Source organism: Lontra canadensis, unplaced genomic scaffold (assembly GCF_010015895.1).
Source record: "Lontra canadensis isolate GAN:19392208 unplaced genomic scaffold, GSC_riverotter_1.0 scaffold1, whole genome shotgun sequence".
NCBI classification, from domain to species: domain Eukaryota; kingdom Metazoa; phylum Chordata; class Mammalia; order Carnivora; family Mustelidae; genus Lontra; species Lontra canadensis.
Genome location: NW_022630995.1, coordinates 4,916,533 through 4,940,472, shown reverse-complemented (window position 1 = coordinate 4,940,472; position 23,940 = coordinate 4,916,533). Strand labels below are relative to the sequence as shown.

At 38.6% G+C, this 23,940-nt stretch overlaps 1 protein-coding gene and 1 pseudogene across 1 annotated transcript in view; both read left to right on the top strand.

The window, feature by feature from the left end:
- The window catches only part of MRPL1 (mitochondrial ribosomal protein L1), a 102,326-nt gene that overhangs the window by 11,102 nt on the left and 67,284 nt on the right, over positions 1-23,940 (top strand). The window contains exons 2-5 of the mRNA XM_032883241.1: positions 5,978-6,089; positions 16,796-17,054; positions 20,527-20,610; positions 21,952-22,023. Of these exons, the coding sequence (XP_032739132.1) occupies positions 5,978-6,089; positions 16,796-17,054; positions 20,527-20,610; positions 21,952-22,023 (527 nt within the window). The remainder of the gene's footprint in view (positions 1-5,977; positions 6,090-16,795; positions 17,055-20,526; positions 20,611-21,951; positions 22,024-23,940) is intronic.
- Positions 17,889-18,366, top strand: LOC116871268 (annotated as a pseudogene).

The window sequence follows — 23,940 nt, the reverse complement described above, 5'->3', positions numbered from 1 at the left end:
TGCAGTTTTGGTAGGTTATATATTTCTAGGAATTTAACCATTTCTTTCAGGTTGTCCAATTTGTTGGCATAATTTTTCATAATATTCTCTTATAATGCTTTGTATTTCTGTTCTATCAGTTGTTTTCTCCTCTTTAATTTCTGATTTTTTTTTTTTTAATTTGAGTCCTTTCTCTGTCCGTCTCTCTGCCTCTCTGTCTCTCTCTCAGTCTTTTGATGAGTCTGGCTCACAGTTTATTAATTTCGTTGATCTCTTCAAAGAACCGATTCCTGGTTTCATTGATCTGTTCTATTGTTTGTTTGTTTTTAGTTTCATTTATTTCTGCTTTAATTTTTATTATTTCCTTCCTCCTACTGGTTTGGGGTTTTGTTTGTTCTCTTTCTAGCTCCTTTAGGTGTAAGGTTAGGTTGTTTATTTGAGGTTTTCCTTGCTGCTTGAGATAGGTCTGTATTGCTGTGAACTTTCCTCTTAGAACAGCTTTTGCTGCCTGCCAAAAATTTTGACCACTGTGTTTTCATTTTCATTTGTCTGCATGTATTCTTTAATTCACTCTTTGATTACTTGGTGACCCATTCACTGTTCAGTAGCATGTTATTTAACCTTCATGTATTTGTTTTTTTTCCAGATTTTTTCTTGTGGTTGATTTCTTCTACTTTTGTACTGCCGTGGTCAGAAAAGATGCATGGGATGATTTTGATCTTCTTGAATTTGTTGAGACTTGTTTTGTCACCTCATATGTGATTTATTCTGTAGGATGTTCCCTATGCAGTTGAGAAGAACGTGTCTTCTTCTGTTTGGGGATGGAATGTTCAGAATATATCTATTAGGTAGATCTTGCCCAGTGTGTCATTCAAAACTACTGTTTCCCTGTTGATTTTCTGTTTGTATGATCTATCCATTAATATAAGTGGGGTGTTAAAGTTTCCTACTATTATTGTATTACTATTGATTACTTCCTTTGTTATTAGCTGCTTTATGTATTGGGTCCCCCATGTTGGGTGCATAAATATTTATAATTATTATATCTTCTTGTTTTGTTTTTCCTTTTATGATTATATAGTGTCCTTCTTTTTCTCTTGTTACAGTCTTTGTTTTAAAGTCTCTTTTGTCCATTATAAATATTGCTACCATGGATTTCTTTTCACTTCCAGTTGCATGATAAATGCTTTTCCATCCCCTCACTTTCAATCTGCATGTGTCTTTTTTTTTTTTTTTTTTAAGTAAACTCTACCCCAATGTGGGGTTTGAGCTCAACCCCGAGATCAAGAGTCTCATACTTTACTGACTGAGCTAGGCAGGCTTCTCAATCTGCATGTGTCTTTAGGTCTGAAATGAGTCTCTTACAGGCAGCATATAGATGGATATTGCTTTTTTTGCTTGTTTGTTTTTTAAGATTTTATCTATTTACCTGACAGAGATCACAAGTAGGCAGAGAGACCCACAGAGAGAGAGGAAGGGAAGCAGGCTCCCTGCTGAGCAGAGAGCCTGATGTGGGGCTTGATCCCAGAACCCTGAGATCATGATCTGAGCCGAAAGCAGAGGATTTAACCCACTGAGCCACCCAGGCGCCCCTGGATGTTGCTTTTCTATCCATTTTTTTACTCTCTGTCTTTTGACTAGAGTATGTAATACATTTATTCACAGTAATTATTGATAGGTTTATACTTACTGCCATTTGTCACTTATTATAAGGCTGTTTTGGGATTCTCTGTTTCTTCTCTTCCTCTTTTCTCTCACAGTTTGTTGGTTTTCTTTAGTGATATACTTGGATTCCTTTTTCTTTTTCCTTTTGCATAGCTATAACTGGTTTTTGATTTGTGGTTACATTGGGCTTGTATATGACATCTTATGCACATAACAGTCTAAATTAAGTTGATGGTTGCTTAACTTTGAATCCATTCTTTGCTCTTCCTCTCCCATGTTATAGGTATGCGGTGTCATGCTTTACATCTTTTGTGAATCCCTTGACTGATTTTTATAGATATATTTATTTTCACAGCTTTTGTGCTTCCTACTTTTCTTACTGCTACTTACGGTCTTTCGCTTTCACACAGAGTCCCCTTTAACATTCCTCTTGAGCTGGTTTAGTGGTCATGACTTCCTTTAACTTCTGTCTGTCTGGGAAACTGTCTCTCCCTCTATTTTGAACGATTGCTTTGCTGGATACAGTAATCTTGGCTGCAGGTTTTTTCTTTCAGCGCTTTGAGTATATTCCAACCTGCAAAGTTTGTGCTGAAAAATCTGCTGAAAGCCTCCCCTTGTGTGTAACTTTTCTGTTCTTCTTTTAAAATTTTTTCTTAATAACTACTTTTTGGTTGGTGTGTGTTTTGGTGTGACCTCCCTTAGTTTGATTTTGTCGGGGGAATCTGTGTACATCCTGGATCTGGGTTTCTGTGGAGGTTTTTTGTTTTTTGTTTTTTTTCCCCCCTAGATTTAGAAATTTAGAGCTATTATTTTTTCAAGTAAATTTTCTAATCCCTTTTCTTTCTCTTCTTCTTCTGGGATCCCTGTAATGTGAATGTTGTTATGCTTGATGGTATTTCTGAGTTCCCTAAGTCCATTTTCATATTTATTATTATTTTTTCTTTCTCTTATTTAGCTTGATTGGTTTCCATTATTCTTTCTTCCAGGTCACAACTGTTTATTCCATCTAGTGTGTTTTCTGTTTCAGTTTGAGTTCTTCATCTTTGATTGGCTTTATTTTATGCTTTCCATCCCTACGTTAAGGGCCTTACTGAGATTCTCTAGTCTTTTCTTAAGTCCAGTGAGTTATCTTTATGACCATTACTTTACATTTTCTACCAGTTTTATTTATCTACCAATATTTCTACCAGTATTATTTATCTCCAGTTTACTTAGTTCTCTTGCTATGATTTTGTCCTTTTCTTTCATTTGGGACATATTCATCTGTTTGCTCATTTTGTCTCTCTGTGTCTGTTTTCACCTGTTAGAAAAGTCAGTTATGTCTTTTGTTCTTGAAAGTAGTGGCCTTAATGAAGAGCAAGTCCTGTCGTGTGCTGCAATGCAATGTCCCCTGTTCATCAGAACTTGGCACTTCAGGCACGGCTCCTCTGAGTGTTGCGTGTGCCCTGCTCTTGTGGCTGAGCCATGTTTGCCTTCATTCCAGTCATCTGCAATGGCTCTCTTTGCCTGTTGTGGGCAGGGTTGGGTCTCTGTGTTGTTAGTGGGCCAGTCTGGGGACATTTTAGGCTTAAGTTGAGTCAGACCAGATGTTTACTAGAGATGCAGTAGCACCTAACTGCAGCTGAGTGTGGGGGCAGGGTGCTTGGTGCCAGCAAGGTCCAAGTTGAGAGGACTGGACCTCCAGCACCAGAGACTGAGGAAGGTTGTGTTGGAAGCGTCAGATCTGCAGAAGTGCTCTGGGTCGGGATGCACAGTGTTAGCCAGATTTGTGTGGGTATGTTGTGGGAGGAGACCTGGATCAGAGGCGTGGATGGAGGGGGCATGTCAGCAGGAGAGCAGGGCAGCGGGGTGCACTGTTAGCAGGTTAGGTAGCAAATGTTGGTGCTGCTCTGGTTCCCAAAGGTGTTGGTGTGTTTATACTGCGGGTGAGGCATGCACATGGTGCCTGCCAATAGTTTTGTTCCTAAGAAGTCTCCCAAAGATCCCTACCTCTCCAGCATATGGTCTGAGATTTGTTTATTCAAACAAACCGCCCTCTCGTACACCCCAGGCATTTTTCAAACTGCTGCTTCTGTGCTGTATCTGCATGGAGGCTGTTTGTTTTGCTGTCTCTTTAATCGGGAGGACTCAGTTTCTCTTGCCCTTCTGATTCCTCCTGTCTCTCCCTCCTGTCTCTCCCATGAGCCTGCTGATTTTTAAAGTTCCAGGTGCCAAGCCTTGCTGATTGTAAGAACTCCTGAAATTCAGCTCCCCTGGTTTTCAAAGCCGAATGTTATGGGGATCGGTCTTCCCCTTGTGGGCTCCCTGGTGGGAGGGTCTGTTTCTCTCCACTTTCTGTGCCCATGGTGCCCGTCCCTTCTCTGGACGGTCCTGCAGATCCATGTAGCTCCCAGCCATATCTCTGTCCTTCCCACCGTAAGTGGCTTTTCTCTCCGTTTGGTTGTGGAGAAGCTGTTCTGCCAGCCTTTGGGTCATTTTCTGGGTTATTTATATTGAATTGACTGTTACCTAGTTGTGTTCCTGGGATGAGGTGAGCTTATGGTCCTCTTACTTTGCCGTCTTCCCCAGAAGTCTCCTGATGTTATGATGTTGTTACTTTTGTGCATGTCTCTTAGTACACATGTGCAGGGTTTCTCTAGGGCATATTCCCAGAAGTGGAATTACTGCATCATTGATATGCGTATGCCCAGCTCATTGAATTATGCCATATTTTTTTCCAAAGTGGTATTCCAATTCATACTCTTATTTACTATGTGTAAAATTTACCCTTACTTAACATTTTCAGCAATCCCAGACTTTTTCTAAAAAGTTGCCAATCCGATGTATGTAGAACATTGCTACTTAAATGATTGGATCTAGAAACTGTTACCTTCCACAATTTAATCAAAGCACTGCTTGCTTTACTGGAGAAGTCTTGTGAAAAAAATATTGTCAGCTGTAGTGAATAATATACTTAGTGATGTGGTTGATTTACATACTGGTGTCATTTTAATTTACAGGCCAACGGACTATTCTTTAAATAGCACTGTGGAATGATATTTTATTGTGGTTTAATATTTACCTGATTACTAATAAGATTGTGCATTTTCCCATACATTCATGTATCATTTGTGTTTTCTTTTAAATTAGAAGCTTGTTCATCTCTTTTGCTTATTTTTTGGATTTATCTTACATATTCTGGATAATAATCCTTTGTTATAGAGGTTGCTATTCTGTTCTCCCAGTTTTTGGCTTGTCTTTCACTTTTTTTAATAGATGTTCTTCACACTAATAAGTTACTTTTTGGCTAGTGCTTTTGGGTTTTGTTTGTGAAATTGTTCCCTCCCAAACAGTCAGAAAAGACATTTTCCGTTCTGAAAGCCTTTAGTTTTGCCATTCAAATGTAAATCCTTAGTCCACCTAGATTTGAGTGTGTGTGGTGCAAGATAGGGATCTAAACATGCTCTTTTCCCTATGGATAATCCCTTTCCTTAACACCACTTAATTGAATTATTTGCACAATGATTTGTAATAACATTTGTCACATTTCAGATATCCACATGTGTATGGGTTTGTTGCTGGGCTGTTTTTGTTTTATTAGTTTCTCTTTCCATACTTGTGCCAATAGCCAAGTGTCTTAATTACCATAGCTTCAAAACAAGTTGCTACCTAGTAAGGCAATTCCCTCCACTTTGCTGTTCTTCAGGAGTACCTTAGGCAGCTCTGGAATAAAATTTAAATTATTAAAAAGGAATTCAGGTTACATATATGTATTCCATAATAGTAGAGCTAACATACTCTGTTGAACCTGAACTGGATTAAGGTAAAAATAAGTGAGAACATGGGTGCCTGATAGACTCAGTTGGAAGAGCATGTGACTTTCGACCTTGGGGTTGTAAATTTAAGCCCCACGTTGGGTGTAGAGATTACTTAAAAATAAAATCTAAAGGAAAATAAATGAAGACACAATTTTTCAGTTAGTTGTTTAATTGGCTTTAGTTTCAAGAATTGCACTTTCTACTCTTACACTTTTTTGTTTTTAAGATTTATTTATTTATTTGAGAGAGAAAGAGCATAAGCGGGAGGGGCAGAGCATGAGGGAGAGTATCCCAAGCCAACTCCACACTGAGCACGGAGTCGGATGCTGGACTTGATCCCCTGATCCTGAGATCACGATCTGAGCTGAAACCGAGTTGGATGCTTAACTGGCTGGGCCACCCAGGCACCGCTGCTGTTATACTTTTTAAAGAATGGTTGAGAGTGACTATTTTTGTTTTGGAAAACATTCATTAAGGATGTAAAATTACGGATGTAATGGTTAATATTAATATTTTACATTTTTTTTTCTTTCAAGTCTTGATACATCATCAAAAGCATAGTCTTTTCAAGATGGCTTATCAGACACCTCTTTATCCTTGTTCTGTATGTGTTCAGGGGCCCAGCAGACATTTTGCTGCTGCTACAAAGTAAGTATTTCTTTAAATTAATTTTCTTTGCTTTCATTTAAAATTTTGATGAAAAAACATTATGCTTTGTCTCTTAAAGATGTACATGGACATACAGTTGTGCAAGTTTATTATCTCTGCTTTTTGGACCTTTTGTAATTCTAAAGGAAAATATGACTTACTATAGTAATACTTAACATTTATTGAACACCAACATTCAATGACTAATTTAGTCTCTCCACGCTATTTTATGTGGAAGCTGTTGTTATTATGTTCTTTTTTTTGAGTTGAAAAGCATGACATTGAAACATTAACTTGCCTAGGTACACAGGGTAGTAAGTGTTGGAGCTAGGGCTTTGTGACATAATAAGAAGTATTTGTACTGGTCTCTGCTTCCAGTTCCTGATAGAGAGCTCCTAAAACTCCTATAGTCTTCTGAGGGATAGGGATGCTAGGAGCATCTGTTATTCTAATATTTGGTCTTTGGCCCAGTTCCTGATACAGAGCTCCTAAAACCCTTGTAATTTTCTAGGTAACAGGAGCATCTTTTGTTTTAATAAGAAACTCTTGGTGGACTCCTAGAGGGAGGCTGGTCACCAGAAAGACCAAGCCATGATTAGGAGCTTTCAGCTCCACCCGCCATCCAGAGAAGAAAGAGGAGCTAGAGATTGAGTTCACAATTGATCATGCCTCCATAACATTCCCTATCCGGTGAGGTTCTAAAAGTTTCTGGATTGGTGAGCCTATATATGTGCCCAAAGTATGGTACACCCAGACCCAGCGGGGACAGAAACTCTTATACTCCAGACTCTTCTGGACCTTGCCCTATTTACCTATTCATCTGTATCCTTTATCGTATCTTTTATTATATAGTGAACTGGTAAATGTTAAGTAGGTGTTTCTCTGAGTTCTGTGAGTTATTCTGGCAAGTTACAAAGTCTGTGGAGGGGGTCACAGGACCCCTTGATTTGCAGCTACTGGTCCAGAATTACCAGAGGCCTTGAATTGCAATTGGCATCCGAAGTGGGGGCAGTCTTAGGAACTCAGTCCTTAATTTGTGGGATCTGATGCTAAATCCAGGTAGAGAGTATCAGAACTGTCTTCATTTGTTGGATACTCAGCTTATATCAGGTAATTGGTTGGTGTGGGAAAAAAATCCACACATTTAATGTCAGAATTCTTGTTTCTTATTTAACTGTATACCCTGTTCTACATCTTGCTTGCTTGCTTTTTACTTAACAATATATCTTGGGAGATTGTTTCAGAGGGAGCTCTCTAGTTGTTTTTTTTTTTAATTGAAATATAATTGATATATATTAGTGTCAGATGTACAGTCTAATAATTCAGTATTGCTTTGTTTTGGGAAATGCTCACTACGGTAAGTCTGGTTAATAGCTATCACTGTATAGAGCTACAGTTTGTTTTCTTGTGATGAGAACTTTTGAAGACTTAAATTTTCAGTAATTTTCAGAGAGTCAATAGAGTATTATTAACTGTAGTCACTATGCTGTACATTACATCCCATGGTTAGTTTTACAACTGGAATTTTGTGCTCTTGACCACTTTCACCCATTTCACCCACCCCCACCACTGCCTCTGGTAAACACCAGTCTGTTCCATGTATCTGTGAATTCTTTTTTTTTTTTTTCTTAAGTATTTCATGTATAAGTGAGATCGTATGGCATTTGTTATTCTCTGACTTATTTCGTTTAGCATAGTGCCTTTAAGGTCCATCCATGCTGTCTCAAATGGCAAGATTTTGTTCTTTTTTTATGACTGAATACTGTATCATTGTATAAATGTACCATATTTTCTTTATCCATTGATTTGTTGATGGACACTTAGGTTTTTTTCCATGTTTTGGTATTGTAAATAATGCTACAGTGACCTCCTTGGGTATCACTGTCATGGAAAAGCATGCACATAATATTTCCTTGTGTGGCTATACCATAATTCATTAAACCACTTCCCTATTTCCCCCTATGGCCCATGTTTATCTTTTCAGTCTTTTGCTATAACATATGAATAATCATGTACATAGATCTTGTCAAAGATTAGAATGTATTTGTAGTATAAACGCTGAGAAATAGAATTTTCGAATCAAAAGATGTGTGTATTTGTAGTTTTGATTGGTAATAGGTAATAGTAAATTGCCTTTATAGAGATATTTCCAATTTATGTCCTTATCAGTGAATTGTATTAGAATGTATACTTTTCCATATACAGTATAAAGTTTTTGAACTTTGCCAGTTTGATAGGTAATAAATGGTATCATCAAATTTTAATTTATATTTTTTATTATTGAGGTTGTATATTTTTCATGTGTTTAAGAGCCATGTAATTTTGTTAACTGTCAGTTTTCCTCTCTATATTATTTCAGCTTTAGTATATGTATTGCTGAAGCGAGCACTGTTTATTGTGAATTTTTGTTCATGTTCTATTCCAGTTCTTTGTTGTTGACTAGTAAGAGTGCTTTATATATAATAAATAAGCATATATTTGCATTATAACTTTATATTTTAACTGTTATGGTGGAGAAATGGACCAAGTGCTGTGGGATCACAGATGAAATGTAAATTAATTCCACCTGAAAGAGGGTATGATAAGAAGTATTTGAGCTGGGTCCTAAAAGATGGAACTTTTCAGGGGGATTGAGAGAAAAGTATTTTAGTAATACAGAAGCATGAGAGTGAATGATATGGACGAAATACAGTCCTCTATGGCGAATATAGGATGAAGAGGGTGGTGGCAGAAATGTCAATAGAAAGGAACCTTCCTTTGAGTGTGTATAATATCTGGATTCTTTTTTTTTTTTAAGATTGTATTTATTTATTTGTTAGAGATCACAAGTAGGCAGAGAGGCAGGCACAGAGAGAGGAGGAACCAGGCTCCCTGCTGAGCAGAGAGCCCGATGTGGGGCTTGATCCCAGGACCCTGAGATCGTGACCTGGAGAGGCTCAACCCACTGAGCCATCCAGGTGCCCCTGGATTCTTTTTTGTTTTTGAGAAGTTGGAGGAGTATTGGTTGTACCAGTTTACATTCCCATTCCCATCCAGCAATGAAACTTTGGATATCATCAGTCTTTATTTGTTTCTTCATCCTATTTCTAATTTATATCTTTTGCCTATTTTTCTGTTGGAATATTTATCTTTTTTCCTGATTTTTTTTTTTTAAGATTTTATTTATTTATTTGACAGACAGATCACAAGTAGGCAGAGAGGCAGGGAGAGAGAGAGCCGGGGAAACAGGATCCCTGCTGAGCAGAGAGCCTGATGTGGGGCTCGATCCCAGCACCCTGGGATCATGACCTGAGCTGAAGGCAGAGGCTTTAACCCACTGAGCCACCCAGGCGCCCCTTTTTTCCTGATTTTTGAAAATATTTTTAGGGATACTCATTACTTTGAGAACATTTTATCTTTAAATGTTTCTTTTATCGAATAGAAATTTTTCATTTTCTGTCTTACCCATGTTCTGTTCCAGTGCAACTTTAAAAGCAATTTCACTTACCTAAAAAGGATAGTATAAGAAATATGCATACTTAAAAAAACCTGAAAAGTCATTTTTTTTCATGTCTGACAATGAGAGTTGTTCAGTAGCTTGATGAGAATGATAGTATTCATAATTTTAGTTGTGGCTTTAAATCTTTTAAAGATTATTTATTTATTTATTAGCAAGAGACAGTGTCCAAGCGTGCATGCATGCTGGGGGAAGGGACAGAGGGACAGGGGAGAGAGAATCCCAAGCAGACTCTGCTGAGTGTAGAGCCTGATGTGGGGCTTGATCTCATGATTCAGAGTTCACAACGGGAGCTGAAACCAAGAGTCTGATGCTTAACCAACTGTGCCACCCAGGTGCCCCTGTAGTTTTAATTTTTTAATGTACTGACTTTATAATATACTAAAAAATGCTTTTTATATGGCAAAAAAATTTTTTTTAATTGGGATCTGAGACAGGGTAGAGAGGCTTGTTCTTTTTTTCTTTCTTTCTTTTTTTTTTTTTTTTTTTAAAGATTTCATTTGACAGAGAGAGAGAGAGAGAGACAGTGAGAGCAGGAACTCAAGCAGGAGTGGGAGTGGGAGAAGCAGGCTTCTTGCTGAGCAGGGAGCCCAATTCGGGGCCTGATCCTAGGACCCTGGGGTCACAACCTGAACCAAAGGCAGACGCTTAATGACTGAGCCACCCAGGTGCCCTGAGAGAGGCTTGTTCTTGCTTCTCTCTTCTCTTTTGTCAGTTCGAATCTCTTCATTTGTCCATGTGTGTGCACATACTCATGGTTTGCCAGTGGCCGATACTGATTAAAAAAAAGTCCACTTTAGTCATCTCTGACTTTGGTTCTGTTTCTCTGTTAATAACAGGTTGATGTATCTCAGAATTTTGTATTGACTGCCAGATGTTTTGTGTAGAACAGTTGAAACCAAAGTACCTAGTATTTATGCCCGGGAATGCACATGCCTGTTGTCACAGTGTTGAGTCAGTCCAGTCAGAAGTCGAACTGGGTTTTATTGTTGCTATGGTTACCACCAGCTTCAAATTTCTGCACTTTACCTTGTGCGCAGGATGGGGGCTGGGTTGCTTGGAAGGTTTTTCTCAGCGTTTCTGTTTTATGTTCTGTTTTCTGCCTTGCCCATGCATCTGTGCCTTGGGGGTGTGTGTGTGTGTGTGTGTGTGTGTGTGTGTGTGTGTCTATACTCTTTCTCCTTCCCTAGTGTGGATTGTTGTTGCTTATTAGTGCTTGCTAGTCTGGAGATGGGTGCAGGAGAGATTCTCTGTTTTCCAAACCAGCTTTATCTTAAGTGGGCCCAGTGTGGCTGGACCTTTGGGATGGGGTTTTCTCAGTTTTTCTGTCCCTTCGCCCTGGGGTGTTTGTCTGCTGCTGGTCTGTGCCAGAGTGTCCAGGCCCTTCCCCAGCTTTACTGTCCTGGTGGAGGACTGGACTGTTTCCTGACCTGCCCTAAGGGTAGAAGTTTTCGTATTTTTTTCTTCTTTCTTTTCCCTATACCCATGGGTGTTTACCTGTGCCCTACATGGTTTCAGGATTGCATGCCTTTCTGGCAGCAGTGGCTAATCTCTGTGCCTGTACTCTTTAGGGAGGCTTTCTAGGCTCTTGGCCTGCTCCAGTCTTTCCCAGGAGCATCTGTGGGAGGTCTGCAGAAAGGGCCTACAAATTGAGTATGAACTCCTGTTGTGTGCAGATGTCCCAGGACTTTCTGGTAGCTCCAACATTCTTACCTTCTTCCTCTTACACTCTGCTACAGGTGAGAGCGTCTTGAGTGTGCACGTGGAGTGGGAGTAGGGAATGCTGGCTGATTCTTCTTGGATTTAATGCTACTTGGTTGCCCTGTGATCTCAGCTTTGTGATGCAGTCAAGAAAAGTTGTGATTTTATCTCTCTAGCTGTTAATATTCTTTCCAGTTTTTATTTTTTTTTTAATTTTCATTTATTTGTATTATTGATGGGGTTTTACTCTTTTAGCTTTCACATTGTAAGCATAAGCAGAACTTATGCATTTAGTCTCATGAATAAACCGGGGTCAGAGATATTAGTGACTTTATTTATAGGATTATACTGAGAAGTGAGATGTCCAGATGTTTGTATTCTATCAATGATTGCATGCCCTAGGAATTTTCTCTTTAGTTCTCTTTAGTTTGACAGAAGTTGTGAATCACCATGCCCCCTCCGCTCCCATCCCCCAGTTTCTCAATGTAAAGGGTTTTTCAGCCTTGAAGGGACTTGGATTTCTGGGGTCACAGATCTTCAAAGGTCTTGAAGTAAACTTTATTTTAGCACTGCTTTTTGTTTGTTTGTTTGTTTTATTTGAGTATGACATGGAATTATTTTTCCTTTCATGCTTTTGGGGTTAAGGGACAGATGAGACAGGAGAAGATTATTACCTGAGTATAATCTCTTGTTACTCATTTAATCTATGTGGTTTGGGTACCCAGGTAACTGCAGCTAAATTCTCTTTGATTCAGACTGCCAGGCATTTTTCCCTCACCTTGGCAAAAACCTTTTTAGTATGATTTATTTTTATTCCCCAAGAATCATACTATTTAAGCTCTCCTGATAAGGCCTTACATGATTGCATGAACAACAGAGATCTTCTGGATATGATTCTAATGAATAAAGATAGACATTTTTGGGGGATCATGGAAAACTGCTAGTGGGTCTATATAATTCTTGGCAGATTTTGTTCAATATTGTGGTTTTTTTTTTTTTTAAGATTTATTTATTTATATGACAGACAGAGATCACAAGCAGGCAGAGAGGCAGGCAGAGAGAGAGGGGGAAGCAGGCTCCCAGCTGAGCAGAGAGCCCCATGCGGGGCTCAATCCCAGGACCCTGAGATCATAACCTGAGCCGAAGGCAGAGGCTTAACCCACTGAGCCACCCACGCGCTCCAGAAAGTATTTTTTTAAGATTCCTATTTGATCTCTGTTATAATGATATTATGCTTTTTTTTCCTTTAACTAAAACAGTGTTTCTTTTGTAACTTAAAAATATTTTTACTAAATCACCTCAGATACTTGACAAAACAAGGACCAAAGTATAAATAAATAAATTGCTGTATACTCAACTCCTCTATGTATTAAACTTCTGTTGGGTGTTTCATATATTAATTAATTTAAAAATCATATTTTAGTCCCTGGGAATTTGATATTAATTGCAATTTAAATGAACAGGTTTGGCCATGATTAAAAATTTCGTGGTAAGGGCACCTGGGTGGCTCAGTGGGTTAAGCCTCTGCCTTCGGCTCAGGTCATGATCTCAGGGTCCTGGGATCGAGCCCCGCGTCGGGCTCTCTGCTCAGCAGGGAGCCTGCTTCCTCCTCTCTCTGCCTGCTTTGTGATCTCTCTCTGTCAAATAAATAAATAAAATCTTTAAAAAAAAAAAAAAAGATTTTACAAAAATTTATTTGACAGAGATCACAAGTAGTCAGAGAGGTAGGCAGGGGAGTAGGGAAAGCAGGCTCCCCGCTAAGCGGAGAGCCGGATGCGGGGCTCGAACCCAGGACCCTGAGATAGTGACCTGAGCCCAAGGCAGAGGCTTAAACCCACTGAGCCACCCAGGTGCCCTACTGTCATCCGTTTCTTTCACATAAATTTTATAGGACCCTGTATTAGTTTTCTGTTAATGTATTACCACAAACTTTGTGGTTTAAAACATCAAAAATTTTTTATCCTGTAGTTCTGTAGGTCAAATCTCTCATGGATCTCACTGGGGTAAAATCAAGATTTCAGCAGGGCTTCCTTCCTCTCTAGAAGCTCTAGGGGAAAATGTTTCTTCTCCATTCCTAATTTTGAGAGGCTACCCACATTCCTGAGCTTGTGGCCCCCTTCCTTCATCTTCAAAGCTAGGAATGGCAGATTCCCTTTCACACTCAAATTTCTTCTGTCTTTTCCCATCTCTTTCAGATGTAGGTGGGAAGTTTCTCTGCTTTCAAGGACTTGTGTGATTAGATGGGCCGCCTGGATTCTGCATCTCAAAGTCTTTGGCCCTAAGCACATCTGCAAAGCCTTTTTTTTTTTTTAGAGATTTTATTTATTTATTTGTCAGGGACAGAGGGAGAGAGAGCGAGCGAGCACAGGCAGACAGAGAGGCAGGTAGAGGCAGAGGGAGAGCAGGTTCCCTGCCGAGCAAGGAGCCTGATGTGGGACTCGATGCCAGGATGCTGGGATCATGACCTGAGCCGAAGGCAGCTGCTTAACCAACTGAGCCACCCAGGCGTCCCTCCGCAAAGCCTTTTTTGCCAAGTAGATATAACATCCTTGGAAAGCCGTTATTTTACCTACAACAGGACTCAAACCTTTTTCTAGAAATACTACTTAACTGATTTAAAACTCTCTGGATAAAAGATTATAGGTGTGATTTGAAATAGTGTTGAGAAAATACATCATCTCTAGCTCTTTTTTTTTTTTTCTGTCTTCTTAGGTTGAAATTCTTATCTGCTCTTTTATCTTACCTGTTGAATGGATTCCTAGATATTTAGTAAACACCTTGTTAGCTTTTGTTATATACCAGACCACTCAAGAACTCTTATCATTGCCCACCTTCTGTGGGTCAGCTGATCTAAGCCCGGTTAGTGTGGGTGTCTTGTAGGACTTGGCTGGGCTTGCTGCATGTCTCTGAGTCTGGCATCACTAGTGAATTATCCTGTCTAGCCTGGGGCTCTGTTGTTTCTCAACTGTTTCTCAACTCAACTGTTTCAGTATCTCTTATTCTCCTGCCTTGCGGTGGCACAAGCATGTTCTTATGGAAATGGCAGAAATACAAGCATGCAAGTGGAAATATGAAGCTTCTTATCCGCCTAAGCTTAGGGCAGGGGAACTGTCACTTTTGCTTTATTATATTGGCCAAACTAGTCACATGACCAGAGTGCTAAAAATATGCTCTACCCCTTTAAATGGGAGGAGCTGCAAAGTCACTCAGCAGAGGCTTTGAATGAAGAAAGGGGATCAAGATTGGGTCAGTGATGCCGCCAGCCCCACACTCGTATTGCCCCACACTGAACTCCTCTCTGAATACCTCCCTCACAAGAAACCTGTTTTGCCTTCTTTATTTTTGGTCTCAATGATACTATGCTATATCTGGTTACCCAAGCCAGAAACACAGGACATGTAGTATAAAAATTGTCTTCTTTTTTCATCTTTGTTTTTCTGCACTATTTATGAATATCTAATGTCTCATCTTCTCCAGCCTATTACCATCACTGTTCTGGAGGCTGTCCTTTCTCCCTGAGAAGAAAAGGTGGGGTTGGTCTTTATGTCGTCTCCGGTCCAGCTTCCCTCTACTCTGTCTCTTAACTGTGGCTGGAATACTCTACGGGAAATACAGGTGTCACTCCTGTTTCGTGGCTTCTCACTGCCTCCAGTGAAAGCCTTTTATGATGTAGGTTCTCCAGCCCCATCTTCTGATGTTTCTTGCCTTCTGTTTTGCCCTGTAGTTCAGGAGTCAGCAAAATACGTCCAGTGGGCCAGAAAATCTGTTCTACCATTTATTTTTGTATAGCTCATGAACATGGTTCTTATATTTTTAAGTGATTGGACAAAAAGAGAAAAAACAGTATTTTGTGACATATGAAAATTATGAAATTTAAGCCATTTGTTCATAAATACAGTTTTTTTATGATAAAAAAACTATTATAAATAAAGTTTTATTGCAACATGGCTACACTCATTCATTTTCTAATGTCTATGGCTGCTTTCACATTACAGTGGCATAATTGAAATATTAAGAGACTCTAAAATATTTGCTGACTTGTCCCTTAGAGAAAAGTTTTGCTCCCGTCAGCTCTCATCAGTTAGCGTTTATAATAGCTCTCCTTATATTGTATTCTGTTTCATGACTCATTCCTTTTTTTTTTTTTTTAAAGATTTTTATTTATTTATTTGACAGAAATCACAAGTAGGCAGAGAGGCAGGCAGAGAGAGAGAGGGGGAAGCGGGCTCCCAGCTGAGCAGAGAGCCCGATGCGGGGCTCGATCCCAGGACCCTGAGATCATGACCTGAGCTGACATTTATTATGTCGTTTCTTTGCCAGGCTAGCTCTCCTTTTTAAGATAATAGCTTTGTTGAGATACACTATACATACCATACAATTCACCCATTTAAAGTGTACAATTCAATGGTTTTTAGTATATTCATACTTTTGCCACCATCACGGTGTCATTTTTAGAATATTTTTGTTAACTTCCCCTAAAACTTCATGCCCTTTGGCAGTTATACCCCGTTTTTCTACCTTCCTGTCCCAGCCTTAGACAATCACTAAATCTACTTTCAGTTTCTGTGGATTTACCCATTCTTGATGTCTCATACAAATGGAACCATAAAATATGTGGTCTTTTGTGACTGGCTTCTTTCACTGGCATAATGTTTTCAAAGTTTATACTTATTGTAGCTTGTATCAGTGCTTCATTCCTTTTCACTGCTGATTAGTATTTAAGGTGTGGATGTATCACATTTTTGTATCTGTTCATCTAGGTTATTGGACATTTGGGTTGTTTTCAGTTTTTGACTATTATGAGTAATGCTGCACAATGAACATCTGTGTACATGTTTTCACTGGTCATATGTTTTTGTCTCGCTTGGGTATGTACTTGGGCTAACTGTTCCTTATCCTTCAAGAATTGATATTAGAAGGTCATCTCCTCCAGAATATATCCCTAACTTCCTCAACTGGATTTTTCTACGGCTCTGATGACATTCTGTCAAAGTACTTACCCATTGTATTGAAATCTGTTTGCATGTCTGTCTCCTGTTTCTCTAAATTTTTGGAAAGCAGCATCAGTGTGTTATCCAACTTTGCATCAACTGCGAACAGTATAAAAGTTCACTTAATATTTGTTCAACGAGAAACATTGTAAAGCAGTCTGTGGTTTTGAATTAAAATAAACTTAAAAAAATAAACCTTATCTTTTATTTTTTCTGCTTTCTATACAGTGGCTCTTTATTTTTTATTTTTGTAAAGATTTTATTTATTTATTTGAGAGAGACCAAGATAGCGACAGAGATAGCCAGAGAAAGCATGAGTGGGGAGGGGAGGGAGAAGCAGGCTCCCAGCTGAGCAGGGAGCCTAATGCAGGGCCTGATCTCAGGACCCTAAGATCATGACCTGAGCTGAAAGGAGATGCTTAACTGAGTCACCCAGGTACCCCTATATTGTCTTTAAAAAATTTTTTTTCTTAGAATATGTGTTGAGATAACTGATCTTGAATTTGTCTTTTTTTAAGGCCTGCAAAGAAAACGAAAAAAAGTGTGAAAGGCAAAGCATTAGAAGAGAAAAAAGATGAGATTGAAAAAATAAAGTCATACTCCTTTATGGAAGGTGAACCTGAGGATGATGTCTACTTAAAGCGCTTGTATCCAAGGCAGATATATGAGGTGGAGAAAGCTATTCAGTTACTTAAGAAATTTCAAATTCTAGACTTTACTAATCCAAAACAAGGTGTTTATCTTGATTTGACACTGGATATGGCACTGGAGAAGAAGGTATGTAGAGTCAACTAAAATAAATTTATTTGTGAGGAGGGGCTGTATGAATTGCTGTTTCTTAATTTTTAAAGTTTCTTGTTTCCTATAATAATTTTTGGGAAATGTTACACTCTTTCTAGACTATGGGATGAAAAATTTTGTTTTTATTTTCCAAATATAAAATTATGTTCAACATATTCTGCAGAGTCGATGAACACTTATCTCCTACTCACCTGAAAATCACTGGTATAAATTGAGCAAAAGTGGTGTTAAAATTAATTGAGGTATTACTGTAACTTTGAAAAATGACTTAAGCTGCCTGGGTGTCCTGTTCCTTTTCTGTAAATGAGGGTTTGAAATCAGAGTATGTTCCTTAGAGTCCTGCGTTGAGACTAAGTTTGCCTGAGTAGGGTACCAAGCCCCTCACTCTTGCTTCAACTAAAATTTTTCTGCTTTATCTCTTTATATGCAGTTCCCTGGATGACTTTTGTTTATAAAACTCTAAAAGTAGTAAAAATACTGAATTAGAGTTGAGTTCCAGTACAACGCTTAATTTTGCCTCATTTAAGAGATCTAATTTTCGTGGAAATGGCATTTCAGTTTTTATTCCGAGGATGTCTTTTTTTGGGTCAAACTAGAAGGTACAGATTTTTGAATACAATTTAACAGCCTTAGCAACAACACTAGTTGGACACTTGGAAGGAGGTGGTGTAGTGTAGTGCTTACGAGCGGGGCCTCTGGAGTCAGATTACAGTACAGGCCAGAATCCTTGTTCTTTGACTTTGGGTTTCTGGTTTAACCTTTTCAGATCTATTTTTAACACCTCTTTGTAAAGAGAGATAAAATGCTTAGTTCAGTTTTGAGGCTCTCCAGATGGGGATGCTACCAGAACAGAAAGACCTTCCACTGTGGGTGAAAGCTCCCAAAGACTTGAAAGATCCTGAGGTGTTGCAGGTCCAGATGCACCTCTCAGAAGCTCTGTTTGGCCCACGTGGATCGAATCCGGTACATTAAGCAAGTGAGCAAAGTCGTGCTCGAGCTAAAGATTCTGGAACCCTCGGACCTCATGGAGGTCGTGGTTTATGACTCTTACTCGTGCAAGTCCAGGGCAAGGTGCGTGCTGCAGTCCATGGCTGCATGGCGCCGTCAGCAGCAGGAAGGAGGGATGCTCAAACTTGAGGATGCTGTGAAAGCCCTAGAGCTTGGTCCTTGGATGAAGTGGGGCCGGTTTGTAACCAGCTCACCTGCAATCAGGTTTAAAGAGGAAACTGTGTCTCTACAGCGGGACACAGCTGGCATGGATGAGGTCTGGCAAGGAAAAACCAGCTGATGTTTGGGTCTCTGCTTTCGTCTCTGAGTCCTGATGTGGCTTTCCCTGCCAGGTTTGCTAATTAGAGAATAACATTTTTTAAAAATGCTCAGTTCATACAGTTTTTAAGAGGATTAAATGAGATAATGCATGTAAAGGACTCGGTAAATGTTTAATGATCACAGCCAGCATTTACAGGAAACTTTCTGTGTACCCACCACAATGCTAAGTGCTTTTCATTCATTTTCTCATTTAATCCTATAATAACCTCAAAAGAGGAAGCTGAGACGGAGAAACTGAAGTAACTTGTTCAAGGTCACAAAATAAGAGGTGGAGTTAGGTTTTGAATCAAGGTCTATCTTATTTCTTAAGTTCTTATTTCTTAGAAGCAGTTTATACAAGCCATGCTGTAATTTTATTTTATAACACAGTGTTACTGTTGGTTCTTTTATTTTAAAAATGTTGTAAGTACCCAAGATGATCACTTTCGCAGTTAACCATTGATATACTGTTGACCCCTGAATAACAGGTTTGAACTGTGAGGATCCACTTACATGCAGAGTTTTTTTTGTTTTTTTTTTTTAAAGATTTTATTTATTTATTTGACAGATAGAGATCACAGGTAGGCAGAGAGGCAGGCAGAGAGAGAGAGGAGGAAGCAGGTTCCCCGCCGAGCAGAGGGTCCAATGAGGGGCTTGATCCCAGGACCCTGAGATCATGACCCGAGCTGAAGGCAGAGGCTTTAACCCACTGAGCCACCCAGGCGCCCCACATGCAGAGTTTTTTGATAAAGACAGTACACTACTATAAATGTGTTTTCCTTATTTTCTTAATAACATTTTCTTTTCTCTAGCCTTTGTCAAAAGAATATAGTATCTGATACATACAGCATACCAAATATGTGTTGGTTGACTGTTTATGTTATTGATAAGGCTTTTGTTCAGTAATAGGGTATTAGTAGTCAAGTTTTGGGGGAGTTAGAAGTTATATGCAGCTTTTCCACTGTGCTGGGGGTAGTGCCCCAACACCTGAGTTCTTTGGCTGTTAACTGTGGCTCATAATGAAGAGTTGTAGGACCACAAGCTTCATTTCATAAGTGAAAGCTGCTTGTAAACTATTAACATTGAAAGGATACTGTTGTCTTCCTAAGACATTTTTTGTTTTTGTTAGAGTGCTTATACAGCAAGCCAATATTCCCCCAGGGGATGCTTTAATTGTGATTGCTTGCTAATGAAAAATTTACTGAAACTAGTTGTGACATGTTAATGGCAAAGGAATGCCAGTCAATAAAATTGAGTTGCATGTCTGATGTCAAGTGTGCTTAAGAGTTTGTTTCTTTTTGTCTGAAAATAAATCCTCAGGAGGTTATCTCTACTCAAAATAAAGTTTTGCTAAAAATATAACCTTTCAATCTGTTTTAATTAGGGAACAACCCTGCCTTTTTTCTAGACCTTAAAATTTGCACTGAGACTGTGATGAGCCACAGTGCTCGACAGTTCCTCGACTAGAAAACTGAACAAAGACGTTCTGAGGCCCTGTAGCATCTCCGTCCATATTTGGATGCCTAAATGCATGCCATATATGTTTTGGATTTTCCAACTGACTTCCTAGGTATCTCTGAAAGTGGTGGGCAGTCCATGTTGTTTCAAAATAGACCCACTCAGAAGAGCCTTTCAGGCTTGGCGTTCTCTCTTAGGTTCAGGGTTAATAGAGACCTACTGAGCATATTAGCTGGATATTTTCTGTCATCCATTATGCACAGCTGTGCTCATGTCCTCCTTGATGGTATCCAAAAAAAATGACATGTTCTTTTGAATTTAATTTAAGGTAGTGAATATTGATTGATATCTACCTTGTAGAAAGCATTATCCTGGGTGCTGGGGAAGATACGGGTGTGCAAACACATCACTTACCACATGACAGATTGTGTTGAATGGTGTAGAGATAGAAGCCAAGTGCTGTGGCACTATGGAGGTGGGGAGAGAGATGCAGATTTTCAATATGATTTCTTACAAAAGAAATATAGTCTCTTATGCTTTAAATTGTAATCAGTGAATAGTTCTAGACTAGAGGACATATGGTAGAATTAAAACATTGAAAACAAAGCATATCAGTTTTGTTTTTTATAGAGGTGAGGTATATAGAAAAGATGAATGAATTCTTCCATTGTTGTGTATTTAGAAAAAAGTGGAGCCGTTTGCCAGTGTTCTTCGTTTTCCATACCCATTCGTTTCAGAAATCAATAAAGTTGCTGTATTTACAGGGGTGAGTAACCTTTGTCAACTTTTCGTATCATTTTTTTTTACATATCTTGTAGACTATTCATGTAGTCTTTTTCCATTTGAAGCAGTTAGATGACTTACTTGAGTTATGTCATTTGAGAAGGAGCTAAACCAGAATATTAATTTCATCATTATTAGTCTGCTACATTATGTTTCTCACAAGAAACTGAAAAAAAAAAAAAGAATTTGTCCTGCTGGCTCTTGCTTCCTACTGAAAATATTCTCAAACAAAAACAATGAAAAATTTTTTTTTAAAGATTTTTATTTATTTGACAGAGAGAGGAAGAGCATGCATGTACGTACGCACGTAGACACAAAAGCAGGGGGAGCGGTGGCAGCCGGAGAGGGAGAAGCAGGCTCCCCGCTGAGCAGGGAGCCCCCATGTGGGGCTCGATCCCAGGACCCTGAGATCATGACCTGAGTTGAAGACAGAGGTTTAAACCACTGAGCCACCCAGGTGCCCAATAAAATTATTTTAAAGCAATGGGCCCAGTTAGTGCTGTGAAGACCTAGAAACCACACTTAAAAACACCTGGTCTGGAAAACCAGGAAAGTTGAGGCTGTAACAAATAGAGTCATATGGCTCTTTATCGGTCTTTTTGTATTACACACATTTGTAATGTATTTATGAATTTGTTTTGTAGAACGTTTTGATTTTTCTGTATCTGCTTCGCTTTCAAGGAAGAGATTATTTACTTTTTTTCCCCCAGACAAATGGAGAATATAGCTGTGGGAAACCTGTAAAACTTGAGTGACTTAAGGGAGTGATAACATTTCACAGTAAAACCAAATGGCATAAATGGAACATGGAAAATAACTAATACTGTATATTTTTCTTTTGAATTTTCAGACAACTGGCTAAATTTTTTTTGAAGTGTTTAATTTTAGTTAGTTACCATACAGTATTATATTAGTTTCAGGTGTACAATATAGTTTTGATTCTATAATTTCTTAAGTAACTTTCCTCTTTGGTTTGATAAGATGTCTTCATTTAAGTTAGCAAAACTAAATATGCTTTAATCGTTTACTTTTGGAAGATGATGTATTGAAGGCATTGAAGAGTTTGAGCCACGTCTTAGGTTCCTAATATGTCATTTCAAACGTATTTCCTCATGTGTTACTCAAGAAATGCCTTAGTCACCTACAAAGTAAACTTGTTCAGGAGACAGTATCTCTGATGTATTGGAATGAGAAATGATGGATTTTCACTTAAAAGTAAAAACTATAATTTTTGCTTTGAACTGTGATACTATTTCTTACAAAATACTTGAAATCAGACTGAATTTGTTTAAAGATTGATGTTCAAACTATTGTATTTTTGTAGAATGCATCCGAGATTAAAATAGCAGAAGAACATGGAGCTGCGTTTGCAGGAGGAATTAATCTGATTCAGAAGGTACAGTGTTGTCTTCATGTTCAGTAGTTATAGAAATTGCTGTCTTTGCCATCCATTGATTTAGTTCATGTAGAACCTAACCGCTATGCCTATATCTTTTGACAGATGGTTATAAAGTTTTGGAAAACAGGGAAAAAAATTTCCTTTTGAGTCTCAAAATCAAGCTAAGAAAAAAACTAACCAGTCCGATATTAATTATGCTTGATTTATTTCATGATTTTTTTTAACCCTTGCTTCCTATATGTTTGTGAGAGTTTTTGTAGGTAGACTGGAAAGGGCAATATGACTCTTTGTGGTTTTGAATATGAGATTTAAGATGAAGTTTAAAAGGTAGAACTCATGAGTATCACTGTTCATGTTTTGAAGATCAAATATTTGTTTTGCCTTCGAGTGAAAAATGTGATTAACTTTATAGATCACAAAGGATAGTATCTGACCTCCGTAGTAATACAATACTTCTGATTACTCTTAACTTTTACTTTCCAGCGACTTCAGAGTGGTATAGGCTCAGCATGAGGCAATGAGAGGTTATGGAAATTGCGTTGAGAAAGTAACAAAGAATTTGTGGAGCTTGTTTGCAACCAGATTGATGTTTTTTAGTTTTTTTGTTTTTTTGTTTTTTTGTTTTTTTTTAAAGATTTTATTTATTTATTTGTCAGAGAGAGAGAGGGAGAGAGAGTGAGCACAGGCAGACAGAATGGCAGGCAGAGGCAGAGGGAGAAGCAGGCTCCCCTCCAAGCAAGGAGCCCGATGTGGGACTCGATCCCAGGACGCTGGGATCATGACCTGAGCCGAAGGCAGCTGCTTAACCTTAACTGAGCCACCCAGGCGTCCCTGTTTTGTTTTGTTTTTTAAGAGGTGAGAAGAAGAGGCATGGCTGTTGAATTTTGAACGTTATTTTTAAAAATACAAGAGATTTTCCTTAATAGTGTCTAAAATCTTCTAAATTTAATTGAAGGTTCTAGAAAACGGGGCACCTGGGTGGCTCAGTAGGTTAAGCGTCTCGGCTCAGGTCATGATCTTAGGGCCCTGGAACGGAGTCCCGGATCAAGCTCCCTGCTCAGCGGGGAGTGTGCTTGGGCCCCCCCTCACCCCCCAAAATGCTCTCTCTCTTTCTCTTTCTCTCTCTGTTTTCAAATAAACTCTTAAAAGAAAAAAAAAAGAAAAAAGTTATAGAAAACCTTTTTGTTTTTAGAACAGGAGAAAGTGATTTGAAAATTTCTCTTTGTTCCGTATCCAGATTTTGATTTGGGGAAAGTTTGAACTAGGCCTTCCTTTGGGATGTACAAGAGTGCTTGTAGTTTGTTTTTTTCCACCCCAGTACTACTCTAAATGTGGTGGGGATTCTGGATTTTTAAGGAGAGTCTCCAAAATGGCTTTTGGGAGTAGCACTAATGGAAAATACAAAGAGATTATGCTTTCGTTGAGACTCTGGGTCAAAGTCTGAGGGTGGTACCATGTATCATAAACTTTAATAAAATTATTAAAATTCTTTTAATTTTTAAAAAATAAGCAATACCACATATTCTTTGGAATTAGAGAAAATAGAGCTTAGTTTCCAGAGCCCAGAGAACTAACTCATCTTATTAAGTTAGTGTACCACCTTCCATCTGTTTTTTTTTTCCTGAAAGCATAAGAGTGTCTTGTAGAACTGTCAAAACAACAATAGAGTTTAAATGAAGTTAAATGTGAAGCAAGAAATTACTTCTCAAAAAAAAAAAAATGGTAAGGGAGCAGGATGTGTTCTGTAGAATTAAGTTTATTAAATAAAACATACTTGAAAAAGTAACCCAAATAAGAAAACCAAGCACATTTTGAAATTATTTGGTAAATAGAATGTTACAGGTACAGAATTTCTCTTTAAGGGTACCAGTGGTGATTGATGACTAGAGAGAAAATGCCAGCTGTATAAGGCAT